We start from the raw sequence: 26187 nt of genomic DNA, 5'->3' as shown, positions 1-26187 counted from the left end.
TAGTAGCGCTCTAGAAATGTTAAGTAGTAATAGTAGTTATTCCTGGTCTCCATGTCATCCAGATTTCATTGTTCCATTTCCAGCCTTGGAGCTCAGCAAGGCTTACATGTTATATTTCTGCTCCACTGCATTTGGGATAAGGGAAAGAATTTAGGATATAAGGAATATTCACTGTGAGCGTTCGTTAGATTATTACTGTATTTGGAAATCGATTTTCATTCCTTCTGTCTACAGTAAGAAATAATAGCCTTGGCATTAAAACTCATCCTTAATGCATGGATGGAGCCATCCTAGAGACCCAGCTATAGCATATATGAAGCTCATTTCAGGATATCTGGAAGCCTCTAGGTTGTTCTGTAATTGCAATATTTATTATCACTGCATTGGACTGATTCTGTTGTACAACTTGGTAGAATTATCCTGCCAATATTAGGTTCTCTAAACGGAACTTGTTTAAAAAACATACATTACTGTACATAGTAACATAGTAGATGACGGCAGAAAAAGACCTGGACGGTCCAACCCCCCCCCCCCCCCCCCCCCCCCCACACACACACAATCAGAAAAATATCTGATTTAGAGTTTGAGCCTGGAAGTACAGTCTCAGGGCAGTTCTATAAGGGGGAGCCTCTGGTGTAACCGGATTCATGTGCACGAATGCGCTTAAGCGTCAGTACAACGCCAACTGTAAAGCTCACGTCTAGATTGCAAAGAATGTGCATAATTATATAGTGTAGTATAGGTTACCTGTCTAGCTGTGTGCCCTGCCCAGACTCCGCCCAGGGGTGTGCTCACTTGCAGACTGTGTGGTAAGGCTCGTACATGTGTGTTTGTAAATTTAGAATAACGCTTAGGCAGGATATTGACATGTACACACGCATGCATACAAATATACTAGTATTGTAAACCTTAATGCATGCATCTGGAGGGTAGAGGTTAGCACCTGCTTCATAGAATTACCTACCAGCCCTCTAATTCAAGAAACTTGGGCACCCAAAAAGCGGAGTGGCCTAGTGGTTAGGGTGGTGGACTTTGGTCCTGAGGAACTAAGTTTGATTCCCACTTCAGGCACAGGCAGCTCCTTGTGACTCTGGGCAAGTCACTTAACCCTCCATTGCCCCATGTAAGCCGCATTGAGCCTGCCATGAGTGGGAAAGCGCAGGGTACAAATGTAACAAAAATAAAATAGATACTATTGGAGATTCTACATGGAATGTTGCTATTCCACTAGCAACATTCCATGTAGAAGGCTGCGCAGGCTTCTGTTTCTGTGAGTCCGACGTCCTGCACGTACGTAGCAACAGGGGAGGAGTGGCCTAGTGGTTAGGGTGGTGGACTTTGGAACTGAGGAACTGAGTTTGATTCCCACTTCAGGCACAGGCAGCTCCTTGTGACTCTGGGCAAGTCATTTAACTCTCCATTGCCCCAGGTACAAATAAGTACCTGTATATAATATGTAAACCACCTTGAATGTAGTTGGAAAAAAACCACAGAAAGGTGGTATATCAAGTCCCATTAACAAGATTCCATGCAGAATCTTAAAAAGTAGCAACATTCCATGTAGAACCCCAAAGAATAACAAGATTCCAGAATCCCAGCCTATTTGAGATTCTACATGGAATGTTGCTACTATTGGAGATTCTACAGGGAATGTTGCTACTGTTGGAGATTCTACAGGGAATGTTGCTACTGTTGGAGATTCTACATGGAATGTTGCTATTCCACTAGCAACATTCCATGTAGAAGGCTGCGCAGGCTTCTGTTTCTGTGAGTCCGACGTCCTGCACGTACGTAGCAACAGTGGAGGAGTGGCCTAGTGGTTAGGGTGGTGGACTTTGGAACTGAGGAACTGAGTTTGATTCCCACTTCAGGCACAGGCAGCTCCTTGTGACTCTGGGCAAGTCATTTAACCCTCCATTGCCCCAGGTACAAATAAGTACCTGTATATAATATGTAAACCACCTTGAATGTAGTTGGAAAAAAACCACAGAAAGGTGGTATATCAAGTCCCATTAACAAGATTCCATGCAGAATCTTAAAAAGTAGCAACATTCCATGTAGAACCCCAAAGAATAACAAGATTCCAGAATCCCAGCCTATTTGAGATTCTACATGGAATGTTGCTACTGTTGGAGATTCTACAGGGAATGTTGCTACTATTGGAGATTCTACAGGGAATGTTGCTACTGTTGGAGATTCTACAGGGAATGTTGCTACTATTGGAGATTCTACAGGGAATGTTGCTACTGTTGGAGATTCTACATGGAATGTTGCTATTCCACTAGCAACATTCCATGTAGAAGCCTGCGCGGCCACATTGCTGATCTGCAAGGGCCGACTTCTACATGGAATGTTGCTAGTGGAATAGCAACATTCCATGTAGAATCTCAAATAGTAGCAACAGTGGAGGAGTGGCCTAGTGGTTAGGGTGGTGGACTTTGGTCCTGAGGAACTGAGTTCAATTCCCCACTTCAGGCACAGGCAGCTCCCTCTGACTCTGGGCAAGTCACTTAACCCTCCATTGCCCCATGTAAGCCGCATTGAGCCTGCCATGAGTGGGAAAGCGCAGGGTACAAATGTAACAAAAAAAAAAATGCTTAACGCACACACTAACAAAGTAAATGTCGGCAGATAAAGACCCACACAGTCCAACCAGTCTGCACTTCTTCATGCTTAAACACTGGTATACTTAATTTTCGTCTATCCGTAACATTTTTGCGGCAGAAACCATACAAGCACCGATACTATATCCCAACTACCGACTCCAGCCTCAATCCTGAGCTGTTCTTGCCATTTACTGCGTTTGCATAAATTTGCACATGAAATTTACAGAGTCAGGTTTGTTGTACGCAATTTCATAATTGGCAGCAATTAGCAGTTGAGCGCCCAGCTGCCTTTAGTCACTGTTCCAGAAGTTTCACACGCAAATTCTATCATGCATAACTTCCAGGGGGGGCATGGATAGGTCCGATGTGTGGCCAGGAGTTACTGAATGCTAACTGGTTAGTGCAGGATTTAGATTTTGCTCACCCCTTTTTCAGTAGTAGCTCAAGGTGAGTTACATTCAGGTACTTTGGATATTTCTCTGTCCCAGGAGGGCTCACAATCTAAGTTTGTACCTGAGGCAATGGAGGGTTAAGTGACTTGCCCAAGATCACAAGGAGCAGCGGCGGGATTTGAACCGGCCACCTCTGGATTGCAAGACCGGTGCTCTAACCACTAGGCCACTCCTCCACTCAGCAACATTCTGTGTAGAATCTCAAATAGTAGCAACGTTTGATGTTCCACTGCACTAACCACTAGGCTACTCCTCCATTAGCAACGTTCTATGTAGAAGCCTGCCCTTGCAGATCAGCAACGCGGCCGCACAGGCTTCTGCTTCTGTGAGTCTGACGTCCTGCACGTACGTGCAAGGCGTCAGACTCACAGAAACAGAAGCCTGCGCGGCCGCACTGCTGATCTGCAAGGGCAGGCTTGTGTTTCTCTGTCCAAGGAGGGCTCACAATCTAAGTTTGTACCTAAGGCAATGGAGGGTTAAGTGAGTTGCCCAAGATCACAAGGAGTAGCAGTCGGATTTGAACTGGCCACCTCTGGATATTCTAACCACTAGGCCACTCCACTCGCACGTGAGCCTGTATCGTCTACAAAATGAGTGTCAGTAAGTGCAGATACGGTAATTGTTTTAATGGCCACACATTAATGGCAACATTAGTGCATGGCAATTAATACAAAACGTAGAAAAAGGCCATTTTTACGGCTGTGGTAAAAATGGCTTTAGTGTGCTGGAAAAACCTGTGCACGGGCACCCTAAGTAGCACAAGGCAAAAGTGGCCCTTGTTGGTTCCACCACTTGGCAGTGCTTAGGACCAGGGGCATAGCTATGGGGGGCCTGGGCCCCCGCAAATTTCGTCCGGGCCCCTTGTTTGGCTGGCAGGGGTCCCCAACCCCCACCAGCCGAAGCCTTCTTCAGTGCGGTCTCTGGCGTAGCTGCATTTGCTGCCTGCCCCCCGCTCTTCTTTCTTCTTGTTCCTCTTGTGCATGCTGACGCTCAGTGGTCTCTGGCGCAGCCGCGTTTGCTGCCTGCCCCCTGCCCTTCTTTCTTCTTGTTCCTCTTGTGCATGCTGACGCTCAGTGGTCTCTGGCGCAGCCGCGTTTGCTGCCTGCCCCCTGCCCTTCTGTCTTCTTGCTCCTTTTGTGCACACTGACGCTCAGCAGTCTCCGGCGCAGCCGCGTTCGCTGCTTGCCCCCTCCTCTTCTTTCTTCTTGCTGCTTAGGACAGGTGCTTCACCTACTCTTGGGTTCTGGAATTACATTGCAAAAACAGCCATTCAAATAGCTTAGCAGGGTTGCGGTCTCGGCACGGCTGGACTCGGTCTGTGCCGATCGGCCTGCTGTCCTGTGCCAACTACTGTTTCATATACACGACGCACCCCCTTGGAAGAAGCTCCTCACATAGAAACAGCCTGGCTGCCTGTGAAAGTCTCATTCTGGGAATTGAATCCACAGGAGGAGGGGGAACAGGCCTGGTGGCCCACCCTCGGACTGACACTGGTTTTGCTGACATAAAATCTCTAGCATGGCTCCATATCTGAATGAGGGTTATTCAATGGCTCCATATCCGAAGGGACAATCCTTGTTTCTCCTCATTGCATCTAGGGACTCGGAGTTCCCTGCCTGTGGATTCAATTCCCAGAATGAGACTACAGCAAGACATGGCTTGCTATTGCATACAGGAGGGGCCTGAATTGTGGTTTATGTATCATATATCCCACCTCTAATTTTATCTTTCTTAAATACAGATCATGCTTATATACCCTGAGACATAGGAAAAGGGATGGGGATTGGCATGCCATGCAGCCCCCTCTGGGGTGGATGATTGTCACTTAAGTTTCCAAGGAGGAGTGGCAGCATATCATCCTTCCTTTGGGGTGAGGGGACTACAGTGACATGGCTGGAGATCAGGGAAGAGAAGGGAGATAGGCAATCAGAATTGTTATTCCTATTCTCAGCTCATTACTGCAGCCCCAGCAGTGTTGGTCTGAAATTAGAAAGTGTGAACTCCGTTTTCATTCCCTCTGCCAAGTTATAAAGGGCCAGGGCAAAACTATTTTGATGCCCTGAGCAGAGGGTCTGCATAGTTTCTGCGTTTTGCCCACTGAGGCATAATGAAGATAATGCCTAGCCCTTGCCATTTACCTCTTCCTTCTGTCTTTCCCCATCTCCTAATCACCTCAACCAAATTCCTTTCACCTTATAAACATAACGACACTAAATGTTATAACTGAGCTTTCTGGGAAAAACTGTCAGAGTGGCCACCGGTAGGAGCTGGTGGCCGCACTCTGGGGCCACCAAACCACGATTAGAACTCCTGCCTCAAGGCCCCATTGTAGTAATCCTAAAACCCTGACAGGCTAGGAGAGGGTTGGGAAGCTTTGATCAAAAGATGAAATGTGCCAAGGAACAGGATGAGCCAGTTCAGGATTCATCCGTAGTGGAAAAGGTCAGGCCCGGCTCCGCCAGCCCTTCGTGACCCAGCCAGTCTGGTTTCAAGATGTCCGAAATGAATATGTATTACATACAAGAAAAGCAAGCGATGCAAATGCAGAGATGCCAAGGGTGAACCATCCCAAAGAGTGAGGTTTACCATGCCAAGGAGAAGAGTTGCCAACTTTGTGATGAAGAAAAACCCGACACCTACCTCGACTCCAAGTCCCTCGCCACACCTACTTTTGCACCCTTCACCTTCATCACATGCGCAAAACAGGAAGAAATAAATCGTTGTTCCTTACGAATCAAGATGTCACTGAGCGGACCTCCCCTATCCAAATGGACTTGTAACAAAACTGTATTTTGCAAACAGGACATTACAAGTGCGTTAAATGCCTCTATTGTCAGTACGTGAAGAAAGGTAATAGGGTTCCAATGCCTCACAGCTCCCGATACTTTTACTTAAAGTCCAGGACAGATTGCAATTCCATGGACTTGGGAAAAATCCACAATTCCAGGAATAACATGTATAGAATGTTTGTACGTTTGGGAAGCTCGCCAGGTGCCCTTGGCCTGGATTGGCCGCTGTCGTGGACAGGATGCTGGGCTCGATGGACCCTTGGTCTTTTCCCAGTGTGGCATTACTTATGTACTTATGTCCTCTACTTGGCTCACTTTTATTACATAGAGCAGTGATTTAACCTATTGTGATGTCATAGTGGCTCATTCCACCAATAAGAGCCAACCTCATTAGTGATGTCACAATGGCTTGATTGTATAGAATGTTTGTACGTTTGGGAAGCTCGTCAGGTGCCCTTGGCCTGGATTGGCCGCTGTCGTGGACAGGATGCTGGGCTCGATGGACCCTTGGTCTTTTCCCAGTATGGCATTACTTATGTGCGTGGTGTCCATGTGGGTTGGTTTATATTGGACAAACGTGTTAGCAATATAAATATAGCAAAACTGGAAGGGCCTCTAGTGGCACACTGGAGGGAAAGCAATCGTGAAACATCAGATTTGCAAAATACAGTTTTGTTACAAGTCCATTTGGATAGGGGAGGTCCGCTCAGTGACATCTTGATTCGTAAGGAACAACGATTTATTTATTCCCGGGACACTCTCCAACCCCAAGGGTTGAATCGAGACATTGAGTGATTGTAAACGGGCACACAAGGAGCAAACGCGGGAAGGCATGGGCACGCAGTGCGCTTGGTGTGGGTGGAGCTTTGGGATTCCCTTTGGGATGTTGACCAATACACGTAGACGTTTTGAGTTTGTAAGTCATTTGAAAATTTATATGAGAAAACATATATGCGATTTAAGTTAAGTTTATATAGAGTTTGATGAGGTGATTAATTTTAATATATATTTATACATAGGTTCCCTTTTGAAAAAGCAGAGCAAAACTCGGCCAGAGTCAAGGGGACACGTTATGGTGTATGAATGAAGGCATTGGCAGCATTGGACCCAACGCGGGTCTTTTTTCACTGAATCACAGGGTAGAAACATCCACAGGGGAAGATGGAATCTATAAAAACATCAGGATTGTAACAGCAGGGAGATTTTATGAGATAACAGAAAGTTATGATTGTAACGTACAACATGTAAGGTTTATCCCTCCATTAAGATTAGCACAATATTTAGGCACTGCACTCTGTTTGATGTTTAATCAATGTATATGTCATCAGTAGACTATTTTTTATTTAGGTACTCCCCAGTATCTCTCCACACTAGTCCTTCCCTACTCCCCTTCCCGTGCTCTCCGATCCATGGATAAATCCTTCTTATCTGTTCCCTTCTCCACTACTGCCAACTCCAGACTTCGCGCCTTCTGTCTCGCTGCACCCTACGCCTGGAATAGACTTCCTGAGCCCCTACGTCTTGCCCCATCCTTAAGCATCTTTAAATCTAGATTGAAAGCCCACCTCTTTAACATTGCTTTTGACTTGTAACCACTCGCCTCCACCTACCCTCCTCTCCTCCTTCCTCTACACATTAATTGATTTGCTTGCTTTATTTTTTGTCTATTAGATTGTAAGCTCTTTGAGCAGGGACTGTCTTTCTTCTATGTTTGTGCAGCGCTGCGTACGCTTTGTAGCGCTATATAAATGCTAAATAGTAGTAGTAGTAATAAGTAGTAGTAGTAGTAGTCTTTGAGATTCCGGAATCTTGCTGCTCTTTGAGATTCTGCACGGAATCTTGGTACTCTTTGTCCTTTTCTCTTATTTGTCCTGTCTGTGCTGATTAGATTGTAAGCTCTTTGAGCAGGGACTGTCTTTCTTCTATGTTTGTGCAGCGCTGCGTACGCCTTGTAGCGCTACAGAAATGCTAAATAGTAGTAGTAGTAATAAGTAGTAGTAGTAGTCTTTGAGATTCCGGAATCTTGCTGCTCTTTGAGATTCTGCACGGAATCTTGCTACTCTTTGTCCTTTTCCCTTATTTGTCCTGTCTGTCCTGATTAGATTGTAAGCTCTTTGAGCAGGGACTGTCTTTCTTCTATGTTTGTGCAGCGCTTTGTACGCCTTGTAGCGCTATAGAAATGCTAAATAGTAGTAGTAATAAGTAGTAGTAGTAGTAGTCTTTGAGATTCCGGAATCTTGCTGCTCTTTGGGATTCTGCACGGAATCTTGCTACTCTTTGTCCTTTTCCCTTATTTGTCCTGTCTGTCCTGATTAGATTGTAAGCTCTTTGAGCAGGGACTGTCTTTCTTCTATGTTTGTGCAGCGCTTTGTACGCCTTGTAGCGCTATAGAAATGCTAAATAGTAGTAGTAATAAGTAGTAGTAGTAGTAGTCTTTGAGATTCCGGAATCTTGCTGCTCTTTGGGATTCTGCACAGAATGTTGCTACAGTGGGACTCCGGAATCTTGCTACTCTTTGAGATTCTGCACGGAATCTTGCTACTCTTTGTCCTTTTCTCTTATTTGTCCTGTCTGTGCTGATTAGATTGTAAGCTCTTTGAGCAGGGACTGTCTTTCTTCTATGTTTGTGCAGCACTGCGTACGCCTTGTAGCGCTATAGAAATGCTAAATAGTAGTAGTAGTAGTAGTCTTTGAGATTCCGGAATCTTGCTGCTCTTTGGGATTCTGCACAGAATGTTGCTACAGTGGGATTCCGGAATCTTGCTACTCTTTGAGATTCTGCACGGAATCTTGCTACTCTTTGTCCTTTTCCCTTATTTGTCCTGTCTGTCCTGATTAGATTGTAAGCTCTTTGAGCAGGGACTGTCTTTCTTCTATGTTTGTGCAGCGCTGCGTACGCCTTGTAGCGCTATAGAAATGCTAAATAGTAGTAGTAATAAGTAGTAGTAGTAGTAGTCTTTGAGATTCCGGAATCTTGCTGCTCTTTGGGATTCTGCACAGAATGTTGCTACAGTGGGACTCCGGAATCTTGCTACTCTTTGAGATTCTGCACGGAATCTTGCTACTCTTTGTCCTTTTCTCTTATTTGTCCTGTCTGTGCTGATTAGATTGTAAGCTCTTTGAGCAGGGACTGTCTTTCTTCTATGTTTGTGCAGCGCTGCGTACGCCTTGTAGCGCTATAGAAATGCTAAATAGTAGTAGTAGTAATAAGTAGTAGTAGTAGTCTTTGAGATTCCGAAATCTTGCTGCTCTTTGAGATTCTGCACGGAATCTTGCTACTCTTTGTCCTTTTCCCTTATTTGTCCTGTCTGTCCTGATTAGATTGTAAGCTCTTTGAGCAGGGACTGTCTTTCTTCTATGTTTGTGCAGCGCTTCGTACGCCTTGTAGCGCTATAGAAATGCTAAATAGTAGTAGTAATAAGTAGTAGTAGTAGTCTTTGAGATTCCGGAATCTTGCTGCTCTTTGGGATTCTGCACAGAATGTTGCTACAGTGGGACTCCGGAATCTTGCTACTCTTTGAGATTTTGCACGGAATCTTGCTACTCTTTGTCCTTTTCTCTTATTTGTCCTGTCTGTGCTGATTAGATTGTAAGCTCTTTGAGCAGGGACTGTCTTTCTTCTATGTTTGTGCAGCGCTGCGTACGCCTTGTAGCGCTATAGAAATGCTAAATAGCAGTAGTAGTAGTAGTAATAAGTAGTAGTAGTAGTAGTCTTTGAGTTTCCGGAATCTTGCTGCTCTTTGGGATTCTGCACAGAATGTTGCTACAGTGGGACTCCGGAATCTTGCTACTCTTTGAGATTCTGCACGGAATCTTGCTACTCTTTGTCCTTTTCCCTTATTTGTCCTGTCTGTCCTGATTAGATTGTAAGCTCTTTGAGCAGGGACTGTCTTTCTTCTATGTTTGTGCAGCGCTGCGTAGGCCTTGTAGCGCTATAGAAATGCTAAATAGTAGTAGTAGTAATAAGTAGTAGTAGTAGTCTTTGAGATTCCGGAATCTTGCTGCTCTTTGGGATTCTGCACAGAATGTTGCTACAGTGGGACTCCGGAATCTTGCTACTCTTTGAGATTCTGCACGGAATCTTGCTACTCTTTGTCCTTTTCCCTTATTTGTCCTGTCTGTCCTGATTAGATTGTAAGCTCTTTGAGCAGGGACTGTCTTTCTTCTGTGTTTGTGCAGCGCTGCGTACGCTTTGTTGCGCTATAGAAATGCTAAATAGTAGTAGTACTGGCAATTTAGCATGGGTGATATTCCCAGTTTATCATACTGTAGGAGGTAGCAGTTTATGCGTACATTATCTTTTGATATATAGGAAAACCAAATGTGCACAATAATGAATGTAATGCATAACTAGTTAGGTTTGTATGAAAGCAGTGGCGTTCCTGGGGGCGCTGACACCCGGGGCGGATCGCCGATGCACCCCGCCGCCAGGGTGCAGCGCCCCCCCTGAAAAAGCGCGATCCCCTCCCCGGCGAAATAACCCCCCGGGTGCAGCGGGACCCCTCAGCGAAAGAACCCCCCCCCCCCCGGGGTGCACGCTGCTGGGGAGGGAGGGGGGGGGGTGCCGCGCGCCTGTCGGCTCTTCGTTTCCATGCTCCCTCTGCCCCGGAACAGGAAGTAACCTGTTCCGGGGCAGAGGGAGCATGAAAACGAAGAGCTGACAGGCGCGCAGCACCCCTCCCAGCGGCGTGCACCCGGGGCGGACCGCCCCCACCGCCCCCCTCCCCTTGGTACGCCACTGTTGAAAGTTTAGCACAAAAGTTTAGGCATTGCATTGTACTAAACAAAAATGAATGCACTTGTTCATTGCATCCTAGTTAGCAGAGGGTAGACTTGTACGTGCAACATTATTATGAAGCAGGAATGTCTAAATGTGAGATGTTGGTTCCTTTGATTCTACCAAATGTTCCCCTGGGGATGTAATGGTAAGAATGTATCAGACCTAAGCACGTTTCCATTTTACTTAATTTATTTAGATTAGAGGGATAAAATACTGAGCTTTTGTCGTATAAGTTAAAATTTAATGCCAAGAAGTGCAGAGTGATGAACTTGGGATGCAGAAATCCACAGGAGATGTACCAGATAGGAAGAGAGAGATTGATAAGCACAGCTCAGGAGAGGGAACCTTGAGGCGATTGTGTCTGAGGCTCTCAAGGTGATGAAACAATGCAACAAGGCAGTGGCCGTGGCCAAAAGGATGCTACGCTGCATAGAAAGGAGCAGAAGAAAGGAGGTGTTGATGGTGAGGCCTTACTTCGGAGTATTGTGTTCAGTTTTGGAGGCCGTATCTTGCTAAGGATGTAAAAAGACTTGAAGGTGTTCAGAGAAAAGCGACAAAAATGGTACGGGATTTGCGTCACAAAACATATGAGGAGAAACTTGAGGACCTGAAGATGTATACCCTGGAGGAAAGGAGAGACAGGGGTGATATAATACAGACATTCAAATATTTGAAAGGTATTACTACTATACTATTTAACATTTCTAAAGCGCTACTAGGGTTACGCAGCGCTGTACAATTTAACCTAGAAGGACGGTCCCTGCTCAAGGAGCTTACAATCTAAGAGACAAGTGAACGGACAGTCCGATAGGGGCAGTCAAATTGGGGCAGTCTGGATTCACTGAACGGTAAGAGTTAGGTGCCGAATGCAGCATTGAAGAGGTGGGTTTTAAGCAAAGAAAGATGGGCAGGGAGGGGGCTTGGCATAAGGGCTCAGGAAGGTTGTTCCAAGCATAGGGTGAGGCGAGGCAGAATGGGCGGAGCCTGGAGTTGGCAGTGTTGGAGAAGGGTACAGAGAGGAGGGATTTGTCCTGTGAACGGAGGTTTCGGGCAGGACCGTAAGGGGAGATAAGGGTAGAGAGGTAATGAGGGGCTGCAGACTGAGTGCATTTGTAGGTAAGAAGGAGAAGCTTGAATTGTATGTGGTATTTGATCGGAAGCCAGTGAAGTGATTTGAGGAGAGGGGTGATATGAGTATATCGGTCCAGGCGGAAGATAAGACGTGCAGCAGAGTTCTGAACGGATTGAAGGGGGGATAGATGGTTAAGTGGGAGGCCGGTGAGGAGTAGGTTGCAGTAGTCAAGGTGAGAGTATTAATCTACAAACAAACCTTTTCCAGAGACAGGAAGGTGGTAGAACTAGAGGACATGAACTGAGGTTGTCAGGAAGTACTTTTTCACAGAGAGGGGCGGTAGATACCTGGAATGCCCTCCTGCGAACGGTGGTGAAGATGAAAACAGTAACAGAATTCAAAAATGAGAGGGTAAACACGAAAGAATCCAAACAAGCTTAGCGGATCCAAACAAGGTTAGCAGTGATTAGATGGCAACACCAGTAATTGGGAAGCAAAGCCAGTGCTGGGCAGACTTCTATGGTCTGTGCCCTGAAAATGACAAATCAAGGTCAAGTACACATATATAGTATCACCTTATGCTATGAGTTTATCTTGTTGGGCAGACTGGATGGACTGTACAGGTCTTTATCTGCTGTCATCTACTACAGTGTCGTAGGAAGGGGGGGGGCAGGAGGTGCGGTCCGCCCCGGGTGCACGTGCTCGGGGGGTGCCGGCCCCGCTGGTTCCCTGCTCCCTCTGCTTCGGAACAGGTTACTTCCTGTTCCGGGGCAGAGAGAGCAGGGAACCAGCGGGGCCGACGCAGCTCTGAGTGACGTGCACTCGGGGCGGATCGGCCCTCCCGCAGGTAAGAATGCGGTCTGGGGGGGGGGGGTTTCACTCCGGAGGGGGGGTGCACCGCAGGGGGGGGGGGTCGCGCCGTGCTGCACCCGGGGAGGGGGTGCGCAGCGGCGACCCGCCCCGGGTGCCATTAGCCCTCGCTACGGCACTGATCTACTGTGTTACATACATGCACGTATACACACACCACACACATACACATGTCCTCTTTCCGCTTTATTCCCCTGTCCCTGCCTCACTGCACACAAATCTAGGTTTCTGCTTATATCAATAGAAAGACATCCAAATGACCAACAGGTGTGCTAGAGGCGTTACATTGACATTGTTAGCGGAGAATTTGGGATCTGGCTATTATAAATGTATCTGTTGTATTGGGATCACGTTCTACACCCGAGTCAACATCGAGAAATTTTAGAGCTGCCCAAGTTATCAAGTTCCAGCAGGGAAACGTTTTGGCCACTCCTAGTTTTTAAACCTCTCCCAAAAGCAGTAGTGGATTTGTAGTCGTCCCTGATTCTACCTAGGATAAGGTTGTCAGAAATCCAGGACTGGACTAAAATCTCCTGCCTGGAACCTGGTAGCTCTAAAACCAAGAGACAAGGATCTCTGTTGGGGCTGATCATCAAAGGTGTACACTGTACCTGCACTGACAGCACCAAAAGGATTCTGATGTATAGTCACTGGGGTTCCTTCTCCCTATTCTTCCTGAAGGGGTCCCCTAGTGGTGACAAACATACTTTCCTCCCATTTTAGAAATGGTCCCTGGGGTTTCTTCCCTTTGTTCTTTTTAAAGAAAAGAGGCCCCCTAGTGGTGACAAATGTACTTCCCACTACAACACAGGCGTAGCCACGGGTGGGCCTGGACAGGGCCCAGGCCCAGCCACTTTTGCTCCAGGCCCGCCCAGCCTCTTCTGCCCGCTGTCCCCGTCCGCGTGGTCTGCTCACTTTTACTGCCCTGAAGTGCCGTTCTCCTTCCAGCTCCAGCGATTCCCATAGCCAGCCTTCTGCCAGCGCGTGTCGTCGGGGCCTCTTCTCAGGCACGTCCCGCCTACTCTTCAACTTCCTGCGTCCCACCTTTGCGGAAAACAGGAAGTTGCAGAGTAGGCGGGACGCGCCTGAGAAGAGGCTCCGACGACGCGCGCTGGCAGAAGGCTGGCTATGGGAATCGCCGGTGCTGGAGGGAGAACGGCGCTTCAGGTCAGTAAAAATGACCAGAACTGACCATGTGCAGGGGGCTGTCGGGGGGGGGGGAGGGTAGCGGGTGGAGAGGAAATGCGGCGGTGGCAGTGGACGGGCGGGTGGGGGGGTGGTAGCGGGTGGAGAGGAAATGCGAGGCCTGTGCCCACCCAGTCCACCTCCAGGCCCATCTAAAAATTCAACTCTGGCTACGCTACTGCTACAACAGTACCAGGGAGCCTCACTTTGGGTTTGCGCATTCTGGGCAACACATCAGGTGTGAACGTACTTTAACTCAGTGAACGTGTAAGAGGTTCAGCGAGTAATGCAATGGGTTCATGTTCTTAAGGAGTGAATGTGATGCTGAGAAAGATTGCCGTGGCTGCAGCCTCCAAGCCGGCCGTGGAGATTAAACAAGAAGGGGAAAGCTTCTACATCAAGACTTCTACGACGGTCCGAACCACTGAGATCAACTTTAAAATTGGCGAGGAGTTTGAGGAGCAGACAGTAGATGGAAGACCCTGCAAGGTAGGAGCACAACGGTCTCATTCCCCCCCCCCCTCCCCTTAAAACCCCCAATTATCCACACTTTACAAATACCAGCTAAATACAACAGGGTCTGATTTTATAAACGGACAGCACTGACAGATCCATTTCCTTTGCACAGTTTTCAGCTGGCTGCGTCTTCCCCAACTTAATGAAACCAGACAGTTACATTTAGGGTGTTTGACTCTTAAGCCGTTCTTTTCCCCCTAGCCTGTATCTATGCAAAAAGACAGTAACAAGTCTAATCATTGGTATGAAGAGCAGTTGGGTCCATGTAGGGGAAGGAGGGCACTTTATACCCCCTTCCTCACTCTCCCTTCCCCCATCCTCCCTTCCATCATCTACATTTCCATGCTTCGGCTTTCCTCTTCCTGGTTGTATCTTTGATGTTTCTGCTGTGCCTAATACAGTCAACCTCTCTCTAACCTTTTCTATAAAGGTCTCTTAACTCCCGCCCCCCCCCCCCCCCCCCTCCTGACACCCCATTGGCTCTTTCACATTATGGAAGTGGTTTCGCCAGCTTAGCATTCTCCAGCAAAGGAGTCCACAGGGAGCCATCTGTCTTCAGAAATGATGGATGGGCAAGGTACTGCATGGGTTGTTTGTTATGTAAATGTGCCTCAGTTATTTGGATTGTCTTTGACTTCTTTTCTTTTGGGGGTGGGTGGGGGGATTTCTTTTTGATTGTAGAGTTTAGCCAGATGGGAAAGCGAGAACAAGATGGTATGCGAGCAGCGACTGTTGAAAGGCGAAGGGCCCAAGACCTCTTGGAGCAGGGAGATGACCAATGATGGCGAGTTGATCCTGGTAAGGAAGGGGGAAGCCGGCAGGCAGACGTAGGCGCCAACATTTCAAAAGGACTGGGGGTACCAAACACAATGCAAATCAATTAAGGAGCTTGCCCAACACTGGGGGGTGCTCAGCACCCACAGAGTTGGCTCTTATGTGGGCAGGTGATTGATTTGGGCACTGCTTGCTGGGTTGGTTTCTCTTAAAGTCTGCTTTGTCTGAAACGTTATTTGTTTTGTTGTTCTTTTTCAACAGTTCCAGCATCAGCCACACACCTACTCTGACATTTTCAGACCTTTAGTTAATCTGTTTTATGTAGACCTTTGCTTTTGTTTTTGTATGTGAAGTAGCAACGGGCAGCCAGAAAATGTTTTTTCACGTTGTTTCCTTTGTAATTTTCTGGAGTGTTAATTTCGACCCTTTTCACTGGCCATGTTTTTCTTCTTGGGAGCAAAGTCATTGAGTGCGCACTCTTTGGAAAAAGGACGCGTTCTTTCAGAAACAGGGCACACTCCTTTCCTGGTATCATGTACATGCACAGTGTTTGCACGTGTGCAATGGTTCACTCATGCACAGTGGTGCACTATCGGGCAAAGAGTTTGTGCTCCATCAGAAAGATTACGTCCTTTTCCAAATAGTGCGTTCTTTTTCAAAAGACTGCATCCTATTATAAGTAAATGGAAAACGTGAGTGTTTGTGTTTCTTTCTGCTAATTTTCGGGTTTTAACGGCATGCAACAACCAGAGGCGTAGCCAGACCTCAAATTTTTTTTTTTGGGGGGGGGGGGGGGGGGGAGGCCTGAGCCCAAAGCGGGGGAGCATATTTTGTCCCGCCTTACCACCATTCTCAATCCCAGTTGCAACCCCACATACCTGGGCTGGTGGGGGTCCTGCTTGCCCGCCATGACACGCATGCTTGGGTTTAGTGAAATTGAGCATGCACGAAGCTTGTGCGTGCTCAATTTCACTAAAACCGAGCATGTGCGTGGGGGAGGGAGAAAGCAGGATAGGCAGCTTGGCACCGAATATTGTCGCAGGAAAGCTTCAGGGATTGGGGACCCCTACCAGCCAAACTAGCAGACCTTTGGGGCCAGAACCCAAAATTTGGGGGGAGGGGCCAGTATCTGCTTGGGTTTCTTTTAAACTGGCATGTTTGATTGACAAAATGTTCGATGGATCTAGTCCAGAATATTTGGTAAAATTGTTTCTCCGAGGACAAGCAGGCTGCTTGTTCTCACGATTGGGTCGTCATCCGCGACGGCCCAGGAGACCAGCAAATCCCTAGTAAAAAACAAAAACTTCTCAAACGCACCGGTGCGTGGGCAGAGTGAACTGTGCACGTGCAAACGGCTTCCCGCCTGCGGCGCGAGCGTGCCCTCTCAGTTTCATTTTGTCCATGATCTTGAGTGACACGTATTTTTTGACTGTGCTCAATTTTTTCGGTTCAGCAGACTTTTATTTAGCGTTTACTGCTCCCCCTTTTTTCTTTTTTTCTTCTTTTTTAGTAGATTATTACAAATTTTTAAAAAAAGAGTTTTTTCACCTTATTTCTTAGTTTTCGTCACTTCTTTAAGTTTCCTTCCTTTTTCGTCACGGCCGGACGCTTTTTAGGCTGCTCGGCCAGGTCTTCTTTTCCTTTTTTGTGCCTTTTTATTCAGCACGATCTTTAATTTCGCAGCCGCAATTTTTCCGTCCATGTCATTGAGGACTCCCAGCGCCTTCAAGTGTTGTACTCGCTGCAACCGGACCATCTCGGGTACCGACCCCCACGCGTGGTGTCTCCAGTGCCTTGGGCCCGAACATTTGCCAGCTGCTTGCAAGCTGTGCTCTTTAATGAAAAAAAACGGACCCAAATGTCTCGGGAGGCTCAAGTGAAAGACTTTTTGCTGATCGGTCCGGTCCTTCGACGTCGGCATCGACATCGGTACCAAGGTCGTCGTCGTCGAAGGAAGCATCGATGTCGAGAGTGCAGATAATGGCAGATAATGACCACATCGTGCTGGGAGCAGCGAGGCATCGAATGGGTCTCCACCTGTCTCGAGGCCTACTGCTATGCAGGCCCCCCCGGGACTGACCTTCATCGGACCCGGCCCCGTGGAGGCGTGAGGATTCCACGTCCTCCTTTTCAGTACCGAGGTCTCGATGACGGGCGTCGAGTGAAGGCTAAGAAGCACCGTCATCATTCTCCTTCCATGTGCAGTACCGAGAGCTCCAGGGAGCTGAGGGATTTGGCACCCGAGAAGCGTCAGCGCCGAGAGGACCACTCATCCTCTATCCAGGAGGTGCCGATGCGTCGGTCTTCTGGCAGTTTGGTACCGGCTCTCGAGCCCCCTCAGATTCTGCCACTGGCTCCTGCACCAGCCCCGCAGCTTTTTCCGATGGAGCTCTCGACGAGCGCATCAGGGCCCTTCTTCCAGAGCTTCTGGAGGGATTGCTGCACCAGACTGCTTCGGTGCCAGGGGTGCTTGCGCCTTCTGCATCAACTGTGGAAGTGGCATCTGGGCCTTCACCTGTGGTGAGGTCTCCATCCTCGGTGCCGCTTGCAGCATCGGCCGCCACCTGGGTCGATTCTCCCTCGACGTCGGCAGAGGAAGCTTCGCCGCAGTCCAGGCAGGAGTCGATTTCTCGACATCCCCCTTGAGGCTGTCATTCCTCGACGTCGAGACAGGCTTGGGTTTGGGCTGCTCTTAGAGAGCTTTTGTCCGATACCGATGATCAGAGCTCGTGGGAGGAAGAGGAAGATCCTAGATACTTTTCTGAAGAAGAGTCCTATGGGGTCCCCTCTGATCCTACTCTACCTATTGAAAGAAGGATGTCGCCACCTGAGAGTCTTTCTTTTTCCTCCTTTGTTCGGAAAATGTCTAAGGATATTCCCTTCCCTATGGAAGTTGTGGATGAGCCCAGGGCCGAGATGCTCGAGGTCTTGGACTATCCTTCTCCGCCCACAGAGGTTGCAACGGCCCCCTTGCATAACACGCTCAGGGAAGTTCTTATATGAAACTGGTCGTCCCCCTTTCTAATCCAGTGGTCCCCAAAAAAGCTGAGTCCCAATACAGAGTCCATGGAGAACCAGTAATGGTGAAGGCCCAACTACCTCACGATTCCATGGTGGTGGACTCTGCTCTCAGAAGAGCCAAGAGTACTAGAGACTATGCCTCGGCACCTCCAGGCAGAGAGTCTAGGGTCTTGGATTCTTTTGGGAGAAAGACGTATCAGGCCGCTATGCTCGCAGCCAAGATCCAAACATACCAGCTCTACACGAGCATCCACTTGCGCAACTCGGTGAGGCAACTGTCCAGTTTGGTTGAAGCACTTCCTCCGAAGCTTGCCGAACCTTTTCACCAGGTGGTCAGGCAGCAGAAGGTGAGTTGCAAATTCTTGGCCAGGGGTACTTATGACACTTTTAATGTGGCATCCCGAGTAGCTGCTCAAGGTATAGTGATGCGCAGACTCTCATGGCTGCGTGTCTCTGACCTGGATCTTAAGACCCAGCAGCAAATGGCGGATGTTCCTTGCTGGGGGAATAATCTTTTTGGAGAAAAAGTAGAGGACATGGTCGATCAGATCAAGAAGCACCATGATGCTATGGATTCTCTCTCCCGCCGGGCATCTTCTGCTACCGTCTCCTCATCTAGGAGGTTTTTTAGAAGAAAGAGGAGTGCTCCCTATTCCTACAATAGGCGTCAGTACACTCCTGCTTCTCGGCAGCCTATCCAGGCTCAGTCCCAGCACTCTCGTTCCCATCAACGGCGTGCAACTAAGGCCCCTGCGGCTCCCCAGCAAAAGCAAGGGACTGGCTTTAGTTGTTTGCTTCATGAGAGGTTTGCTTTTGTCAAAGCCCCCTGTCAAACCTCTACCAGTGTCATGGGATCTCAACGTCGTTCTCACCCAGCTGATGAAAGCTCCTTTTGAGCCACTGAATTCCTGCCATCTGAAGTACTTGACTTGGAAGATCATTTTCTTGGTGGCTGTTACTTCAGCTCATAGAGTCAGAGAGCTCCAAGCCCTGGTAGTGAATGCACCTTATATCGTTTCATCATAACAGAGTAGTCCTCTGCACACGCCCTAAGTTCTTGCCAAAGGTGGTGTCGGAGTTCCATCTGAACCAGTCAATTGTCTTGCCAACATTTTTTTTCCCTGTGCACACACCCGCCCTGGTGAGGACAAGTTGCACACCTTGGACTGTAAGAGAGCATTGGCTTTTACGTGGAGCGGACAAAGCCCTATAGACAGTCCGCCCAGTTGTTTGTTTATTTTGACCCTAACAGGAGGGGAGTCGCCATCGGAAAATGCACAATCTCTAATTGGCTAGCAGATTGCATTTCCTTCACTTATGCCCAAGCTGGGCTGACTCTGGAGGGCCATGTCACGGCTCATAATGTTAAAGCCATGGCTGTGTCGGTGGCTCACTTAGTCAGCCTCCATTGAAGAGATTTGCAAGGCTGCAACGTGGTCTTCAGTCCACACATTCACATCTCACTACTGCCTTCAGCAGGATACCCGACGTGACAGTCGGTTTAGGCAGTCGGTGCTGCAGAATCCGTTTGGGGTTTAGAATCCAACTCCACCCTCCTAGGCCCATTTATGTTCTGTTCCAGGCTGCACTCTCACTTAGTTGTGTTTCTTTTTAGGTCAATCTATGTTATGTCCTCGCCGTTGTGAGGCCCAATTGACCAGTGTCATTATTTTGAGTGAGCCTGGGGGCTAGGGATACCCCAATCGTGAGAACAAGCAGCCTGCTTGTCCTCGGAGAAAGTGAAGATACATACCTGTAGCAGGTATTCTCCAAGGACAGCAGGCTGATTGTTCTCACAAACCCTCCCCTCCTCCCCTTTGGAGTTGTTCTATTCTCTGTTTTGCTTTTTATTAAACTGAGAGGGCATGCTCGTGCCGCGGGCGGGAAGCCGTTCGCGCGTGCGCAGTTCACTCTGCCTGCCGGTGCGTTCGAGAAGTTTTTGTTTTTTTACTAGAGATTTGCCGGTCTCCTGGGCCGTTGCGGACGACGACCCAATTGTGAGAACAATCAGCCTGCTGTCCTTGGAGAATACCTGCTACAGGTATGTATCTTCACTTTTCTTTTCCTTCGTCACCTTGTTTTCAAGAGCAGGCATGTCTCGACTCCTTTATTTTCCATCCTTATTGGGGGTCAGATATAAGAAGTCTTTGGAATTATCCTTTCCCTATCAAACTATGTTCGTTACCCATTTCTCTTAGAACAACTTTCGTAAAAGTTTAAAGACTTACTTTTTTTTCCAAAATGTTATCATTAGTTTTATATCATAAGAACATGAGAGTAGCCATATTGGGTCAGACCAGTGGTCCATCTAGTCCAGTATCCTGTTTTCCAAACAGTGGCCAAGCCAGGTCACAAGTACCTGGCAGAAGTCCAAATCGTGGCAACACTCCATATAGAACCCCAAAGAATAGCAAGATCCTGGAATCCTAAAGAGCGACGGGATTCCATGTAGAATCTCAGAGTAGCAACATTCCATGTAGAACCCCAAAGAATAGCAAGATTCTGAATTCCTAAAGAGTGGCAAGATTCCATGCAGAATCTCAAAGAGTAGCAATATTTCATGTAGAACCCCAAAGAATAGCAAGATTCTGGAATCCTAAAGAGTGACAAGATTCCATGCAGAATCTCAAAAGAGTAGCAACATTCCACGCAGAACCCCAAAGAATAGCAAGATTCTGGAATCCTAAAAAGTGACAAGATTCTATGCAGAATCTCAGAGTAGCAACATTCCATACTACAAATCCCAGGGAAAGCAGTTGCTTCCCATGTCTCCCTCAATAGCAGACTATGGACTTTTCTTCCAGGAATTTGTCCAAACCTTTTTAAAACTTAGATACATTAACCGCTGTTACCACATCCTCCGGCAAAGAGTGCCAGAGCTTAACTATTCGTTGAGTGAACAAATATTTCCTCCTATTTGTTTTAAAAGTATTTCCGTGTAACTTCTTTGAGTGTCCCCTAGTCTTTGTACTTTTGGAACGAGTAAATATGCAAGTTTGTGCAGACATTTACACCAGAACCTATGCACGATTATCAGACTCAGACTAGGCCTCTGCTTGCCCTCCCAACTTAGGTGATCCATCTGTAAGTCTATATATTTTGTACCATCTCACTCACAGTATATGAAGGTCAACAGCACCAGCTACAACGTCAAGAGAAGGATACCCCCAATCCCACTCCCAGCCAGCCCTCCCCCTCTAAGTAAAATTAGCAGTTCACTACCCAGACAACATAGAGAGGTACTGACAGTTCTCTGCACTCGTTTCAGTTTCACTGAGTCATCCACTTGGAAGGAGATACAAAAATAATATCTGATTTGGTTTTTTTTTTAATTGCTTGACCTATCAGTATCACTGGAGTTCACTGGGTACAAGGTGAGCCGCCTGCATCTCAGCTTGAATCCTGATTTGGATGGATGAACTCATTCTCAGCATGGATTTGCATTTTTGGTCTGCTCTTAGCAGCCTCGAGGCTTTTTTTTTTTCCAAATGTCTGTCAAAGTGGAATCAGTTTTGGAGTGGAGGAGTAGCCTAGTGGTTAGTGCAGTGGACTTTGATCCTGGGGAACTGGGTTTGATTCCCACTGCAGCTCCTTGTGACTCTGGGCAAGTCACCAAACCCTCCATTGCCCCAGGTACAAATCAGTACCTGTATATACTATGTAAACCGCTTTGAACGTAATTGCAAAACCCACAGAAAGGCAGTCCCTTTCCCCTTCAAGTATTTTTTTAGCCAGCCAGTCAGTTTATGTTTGAATGCAAGTTAGGTCCCCTACTAATATCTAGAATCTACAGTATGAAGACGGAGGAATTAATGCAGAAATGATGGAAACCTCTAGAAACCCTTCAAAAGACAAAGTCACGAACCTCTAAAACGGAAGATGTGGGCAGAAAGAGACCATTTGTGCCCGTTACTGTCTTCACAGATCTTACTCCCTCTACATTGTTCTCCTTCCCTCTGCCACCACGGCCCCTTGTGCCTGTCCCATTGAGCTTCCCTCCCTTCACCGTCATCTGAAGACCCCTCATTCGTGAACTGGAAAATGCTTCCTGCTGGGAGTTATTGAAGCCTGCTAAATGTTTGAATGTTTGGATCATGTATCTCCTAGCCCTTCTTTCCTCTTTAGGGAGTTCTTCTGTCTAGAATAGCTCATGAATGGCTTTCATTAGCTCCGAGCTGTGTGTGTGTGTCTGTTGATAGATGGCTAAAGACTGAACTTCTTTTGTGAGTAACGATAATTTGTTCTCCAGCAGTAGCTGTTCTTGTTCATCCCCTCTCTTGACTCTTTGCAGACCATGAGTGCCGACGATGTGGTGTGTACAAGGATTTATATCCGGGACTAGCAAGGCAAATAGGTGACGAAGCACGGTGGCAAGGCCGCACACCCTTCCAGTCCTGCAGAGAGTGCCCTGTTTACAGCACGCAAAAAGGACCAGTGCCCTCTCCCTCACCACTTTTTCCACCAGCCATCCTCCATCAGAAACCAAGCCGGACTTTCTTGGCGGTTTTTGCCTCGCAGGGAGCTGCAGGGGTGGCTAACCATCATTCCAGTGTGTTTATCCTCCGATGTCTTCCCGCAATGGAAGTCGTTCAAGTATCTCTTCAGAGAAATCCAGCTTTCCCTCACCCAGAACCACCCATTTCAGGAACTGAACTGCTCCGACTGTTGGGGGGGGGGGGGGGGTCTCATCTTAAAACCTAATATGCACCCATTTTTCTTTGTAAAGATTATTGAAATTTGAAATATGAATGCATGGTTCATCCTTGAAGATGATGAATACAACAATTTATGAAACATAGTCTTCAATGACGTGTGTGCAGTGTTCCCGTTAAGCTATGCAGTGGTGGCCCAAGGCAAGATGCCACCTGAGGCATGGCTGAGATGCTGCTGCCAAACCACTCCCCCCCCCCCCCCCCCCCCCCCCACCAGGCCACGGTCTGGCATTTCCCCCTTCCTTTCTCCACCCCCTTCCCCTAGTTTACCCTCTTTTCCCATTTTCCAAGAGGCGGTGGCAGCAGCGACTAGGGTACCGGCCTCTTCCTTACTGCGGCTCATCTTTGATGAAACAGGAAGTTACATCAGAGAGGCGGGCCACGGTAAATAGAAGAGGCCGGTGCTGACGGCAGGGAATTGCTGCCGCCTTGGGGAAGGGGGTGGAGAAAGGAAGGGGGAGATGCCGCTCCGGGAAGAGTGGCGTCTGAGGCCCATGCCTTAGGTGGCCTAATGGTAGGGTTGCCACTGCTTTTGGCAGTGGTGGTGCAGCAATGTCATGGTGATTCAGCAGGCAAGTTCTTTGGGATGCTCAGGGGACCTGCTCCCACCTCATGATTGAAACTGTAATATCGCTGCGTCATTCCTCTGATGGTAGGAAAATGGTGGCAGACGTCTGCACGCCTTAGAGCAGGGATTCTCAGGCCAGGCCTTGGGAAACACCCAGCCAGTCGGGTTTTCAGGATATCCACAATAAACATGTAAGAGAGAAATTTGCACACTCTGCCTTCATCGTATGCAGCTTAATCTTATGCATATAGATGTCTTGAAAACCAGACTGACTTGGTGTGTGCCGAGGACTAGGTTGATAACCCATGCCTTAGCTGGAATGTTGCTTAGGAACCATCAGACAGTGCTGATCTAGTTCTGGTCCTACCCACTGCATGTCTGGGTAATGTAGTTACTGATTTTTAATGTGGACTACAAGTCCCAGCATGCAGTGGGGGAGAAACCAGGCCTGGATGTGCCTGAGCAGCAGAAGTGAGGCTTGTCGGTATTCCTAGTTTAGAATCACATGGAAAGCCCCTTCTAGGCTAGTAGTTGGTAGAAGGCCAGGGCAGCCCCACCTTGAGGGTACACACGAACAGCAGTCTTCAGTTAGAAGGGGGTGGACTATAGTGACCAGGGGCGGCCTGATCATTGGAACAATAGGACAGTGGTTGAGGGCCCACAGCAGTAGGGGACCCAATCTCTCCTAGCTTCCATCTCATTTAATTACTTTTGACAGGTGGTCAGGGGCCATAAGTACATAAGTATTTCCATACTGGGACAGACCGAAAGTCCATCAAGCCCAGCATCCTGTTTCCAACAGTGGCCAATGCAGGTCACAAATACCCGGCAAGATCCCAAAACAGTACAATACATTTTATGCTGCTTATCCTAGATTTTCCCCAAGTCCATTTTAATAATGGCCTATGGACTTTTCCTTTAGGAAGCCATCAAACCCATTTTTAAACTCCGCTAAGCTAAGCGCCTTTATCACATTCTTTAGCAACCAATTCCAGAGTTTGTTTACACGCTGAGTGAAGAAACAATTTGTCCGATTCATTTTAAATGTACTACTTTGTAGCTTCATTGAATGCCCCCTAGTCCTAGTATTTTTGGAAAGAGCAAACAAACGATTCACGTCTACCCATTCCACTGCACTCGTTATTTTATAGACCTTTATCAAATCTCCCCTCAGCCATATTTTCTCCAAGCTGAAGAGCTCTAGATGCTTTAGCCTTTCTTCATGACCCTTATTGCCCAAACACCCAGATCACTGTCAGTCCGCCCCTGATAGTGACCATAGAAGAGCTGAGCCTGATGAGATAAGGTGAGGTTGTATGAGTTTTTGGGGGCAAGCATATGTTCAGCTCTAGCCCCCATTTGCATTATTGTGACTATGTAGCAGCCACTATAGCTCCCCCCTTCCCCCCCCCCCCCCCCCCGACATGAGTAGTCAAGAGAGGGAGCAGTGTGAATTAGACTGTCATAATACACAGAGCTGGGAGGGATGAGACACTGAGTGAAAGGCACCAGAGTTAGGGGTTATTGCAGTGTATTTTATCAACCCTTCCATAGAGTAGTAAGTCTACTACCATGTTTCTGGGTATTCAAAAAGTTTCAGCTTTTTCCTGCCTCTTAACTTGCACACTCCACCGCCCCCTATCTCCAGAACATAAGGAAGGCAGAAAAAAAATTAAAAAAAACAAACAAACAAACCTAACAGAAACAATGAAAGGAGAAAATAGGAACTGTTTATGTCTGATCTGGAATCTTTTACGTGAAATTGTATTCTTCATGTTTGTTTACTAGTGGAATACATCCTGTTATCTCTTTCTTATATCTCAAGTTTGTCTTTTTTTGCAAGTATTTATTTCTTAATATTTTTATGAGAAAATGAAAGAAAGCCCCACCTCACCGTATTTTGTGGTTGTTAGAATCAAACGCTGTGTTGAACATACACTGTTGAAATACCTGGATCCCCCACCCCGCAATAAATGTCTTAAACTCTTTCATCATCTTTGTGGCATTTCTCTGTATTTTAAAAATTACTTTTCCTCATCCATAGATTTTTAGTACTGTGGTAACCAGGTACAAAGCATATAATTTTGGGGGCACTCATGATCATGACTAAGTTGAGAGGGCTGACCCAAAGTGGTGAACTGGATTGGAAACTGGTTGACTGGTTGAGGGTGGTGGTAAATGGAATTTGCTCTGAGGAAAGGAAGGTAAGTAGTGGAGTGCCTCAGGGGTTGGTACTGGGGCTGTTTCTGTTTAATATATTTGTGTGAGACATTGATGAAGGGTTAGAAGGAAAGGTTTGCCTTTTTGCAAATGACTTGAAGATAGCCAATAGAATGGATACCCTGGAAGGAGTAGAAACCATGAGAAGGGATCTCCAAAAATTAAAAGAATGGTCAAAGATCTGGCAGTTAAAATTAATGCAAAGAAGTTCAGAGTGATGCACTTGGGGTGCAGAAATCCAAAGGAGAGATGTACCAGATAGGAGGAGAGAAATTGATAAGAACAGCTCAGCAGCAGGACCTTGGGGTGATTGTGTCTGAGGATCTCAAGGTGATGAAACAATGCAAGAAGGCAGTGCCCATAGCCAGAAGGATGCTAGGCTGCACAGAGAGGGGTAAAACCAGCAGAAAGGAGGTGTTGATGCCCCTGTACAAGTCGTTGGTGAGGCCTCACTTGGAGTACTGTGTTCTGTTTTGGAGGCCGTATCTTGCGAAGGACGTAAAAAGCCTTTAAGCGGTTCAGAGAAATGCTATGAAAATGGTACGGGGTTTGCGTCACAAGACGTATGAGGAGAGACTTGAGGACCTGAACATGTATGCCTGAGAGGAAAGGAGAGACAGGG

General features: G+C 47.4%; 1 protein-coding gene across 1 annotated transcript in view; it reads left to right on the top strand.

The window, feature by feature from the left end:
- The window catches only part of LOC115457764 (cellular retinoic acid-binding protein 2), a 29255-nt gene extending 5120 nt beyond the window's left edge, over positions 1-24135 (top strand). Inside the window, exons 2-4 of the mRNA XM_030187342.1 lie at positions 14065-14243; positions 14952-15068; positions 22357-24135. Of these exons, the coding sequence (XP_030043202.1) occupies positions 14065-14243; positions 14952-15068; positions 22357-22407 (347 nt within the window). The 3' untranslated portion in view covers positions 22408-24135. The remainder of the gene's footprint in view (positions 1-14064; positions 14244-14951; positions 15069-22356) is intronic.
- Positions 24136-26187: the final 2052 nt, after the last annotated feature.

The sequence above is a fragment of the Microcaecilia unicolor genome, chromosome 14, assembly GCF_901765095.1.
Source record: "Microcaecilia unicolor chromosome 14, aMicUni1.1, whole genome shotgun sequence".
NCBI lineage: Eukaryota > Metazoa > Chordata > Amphibia > Gymnophiona > Siphonopidae > Microcaecilia > Microcaecilia unicolor.
Note: the sequence above shows the minus strand (reverse complement) of the source record. Positions and strands in the feature narration are given on the sequence as shown.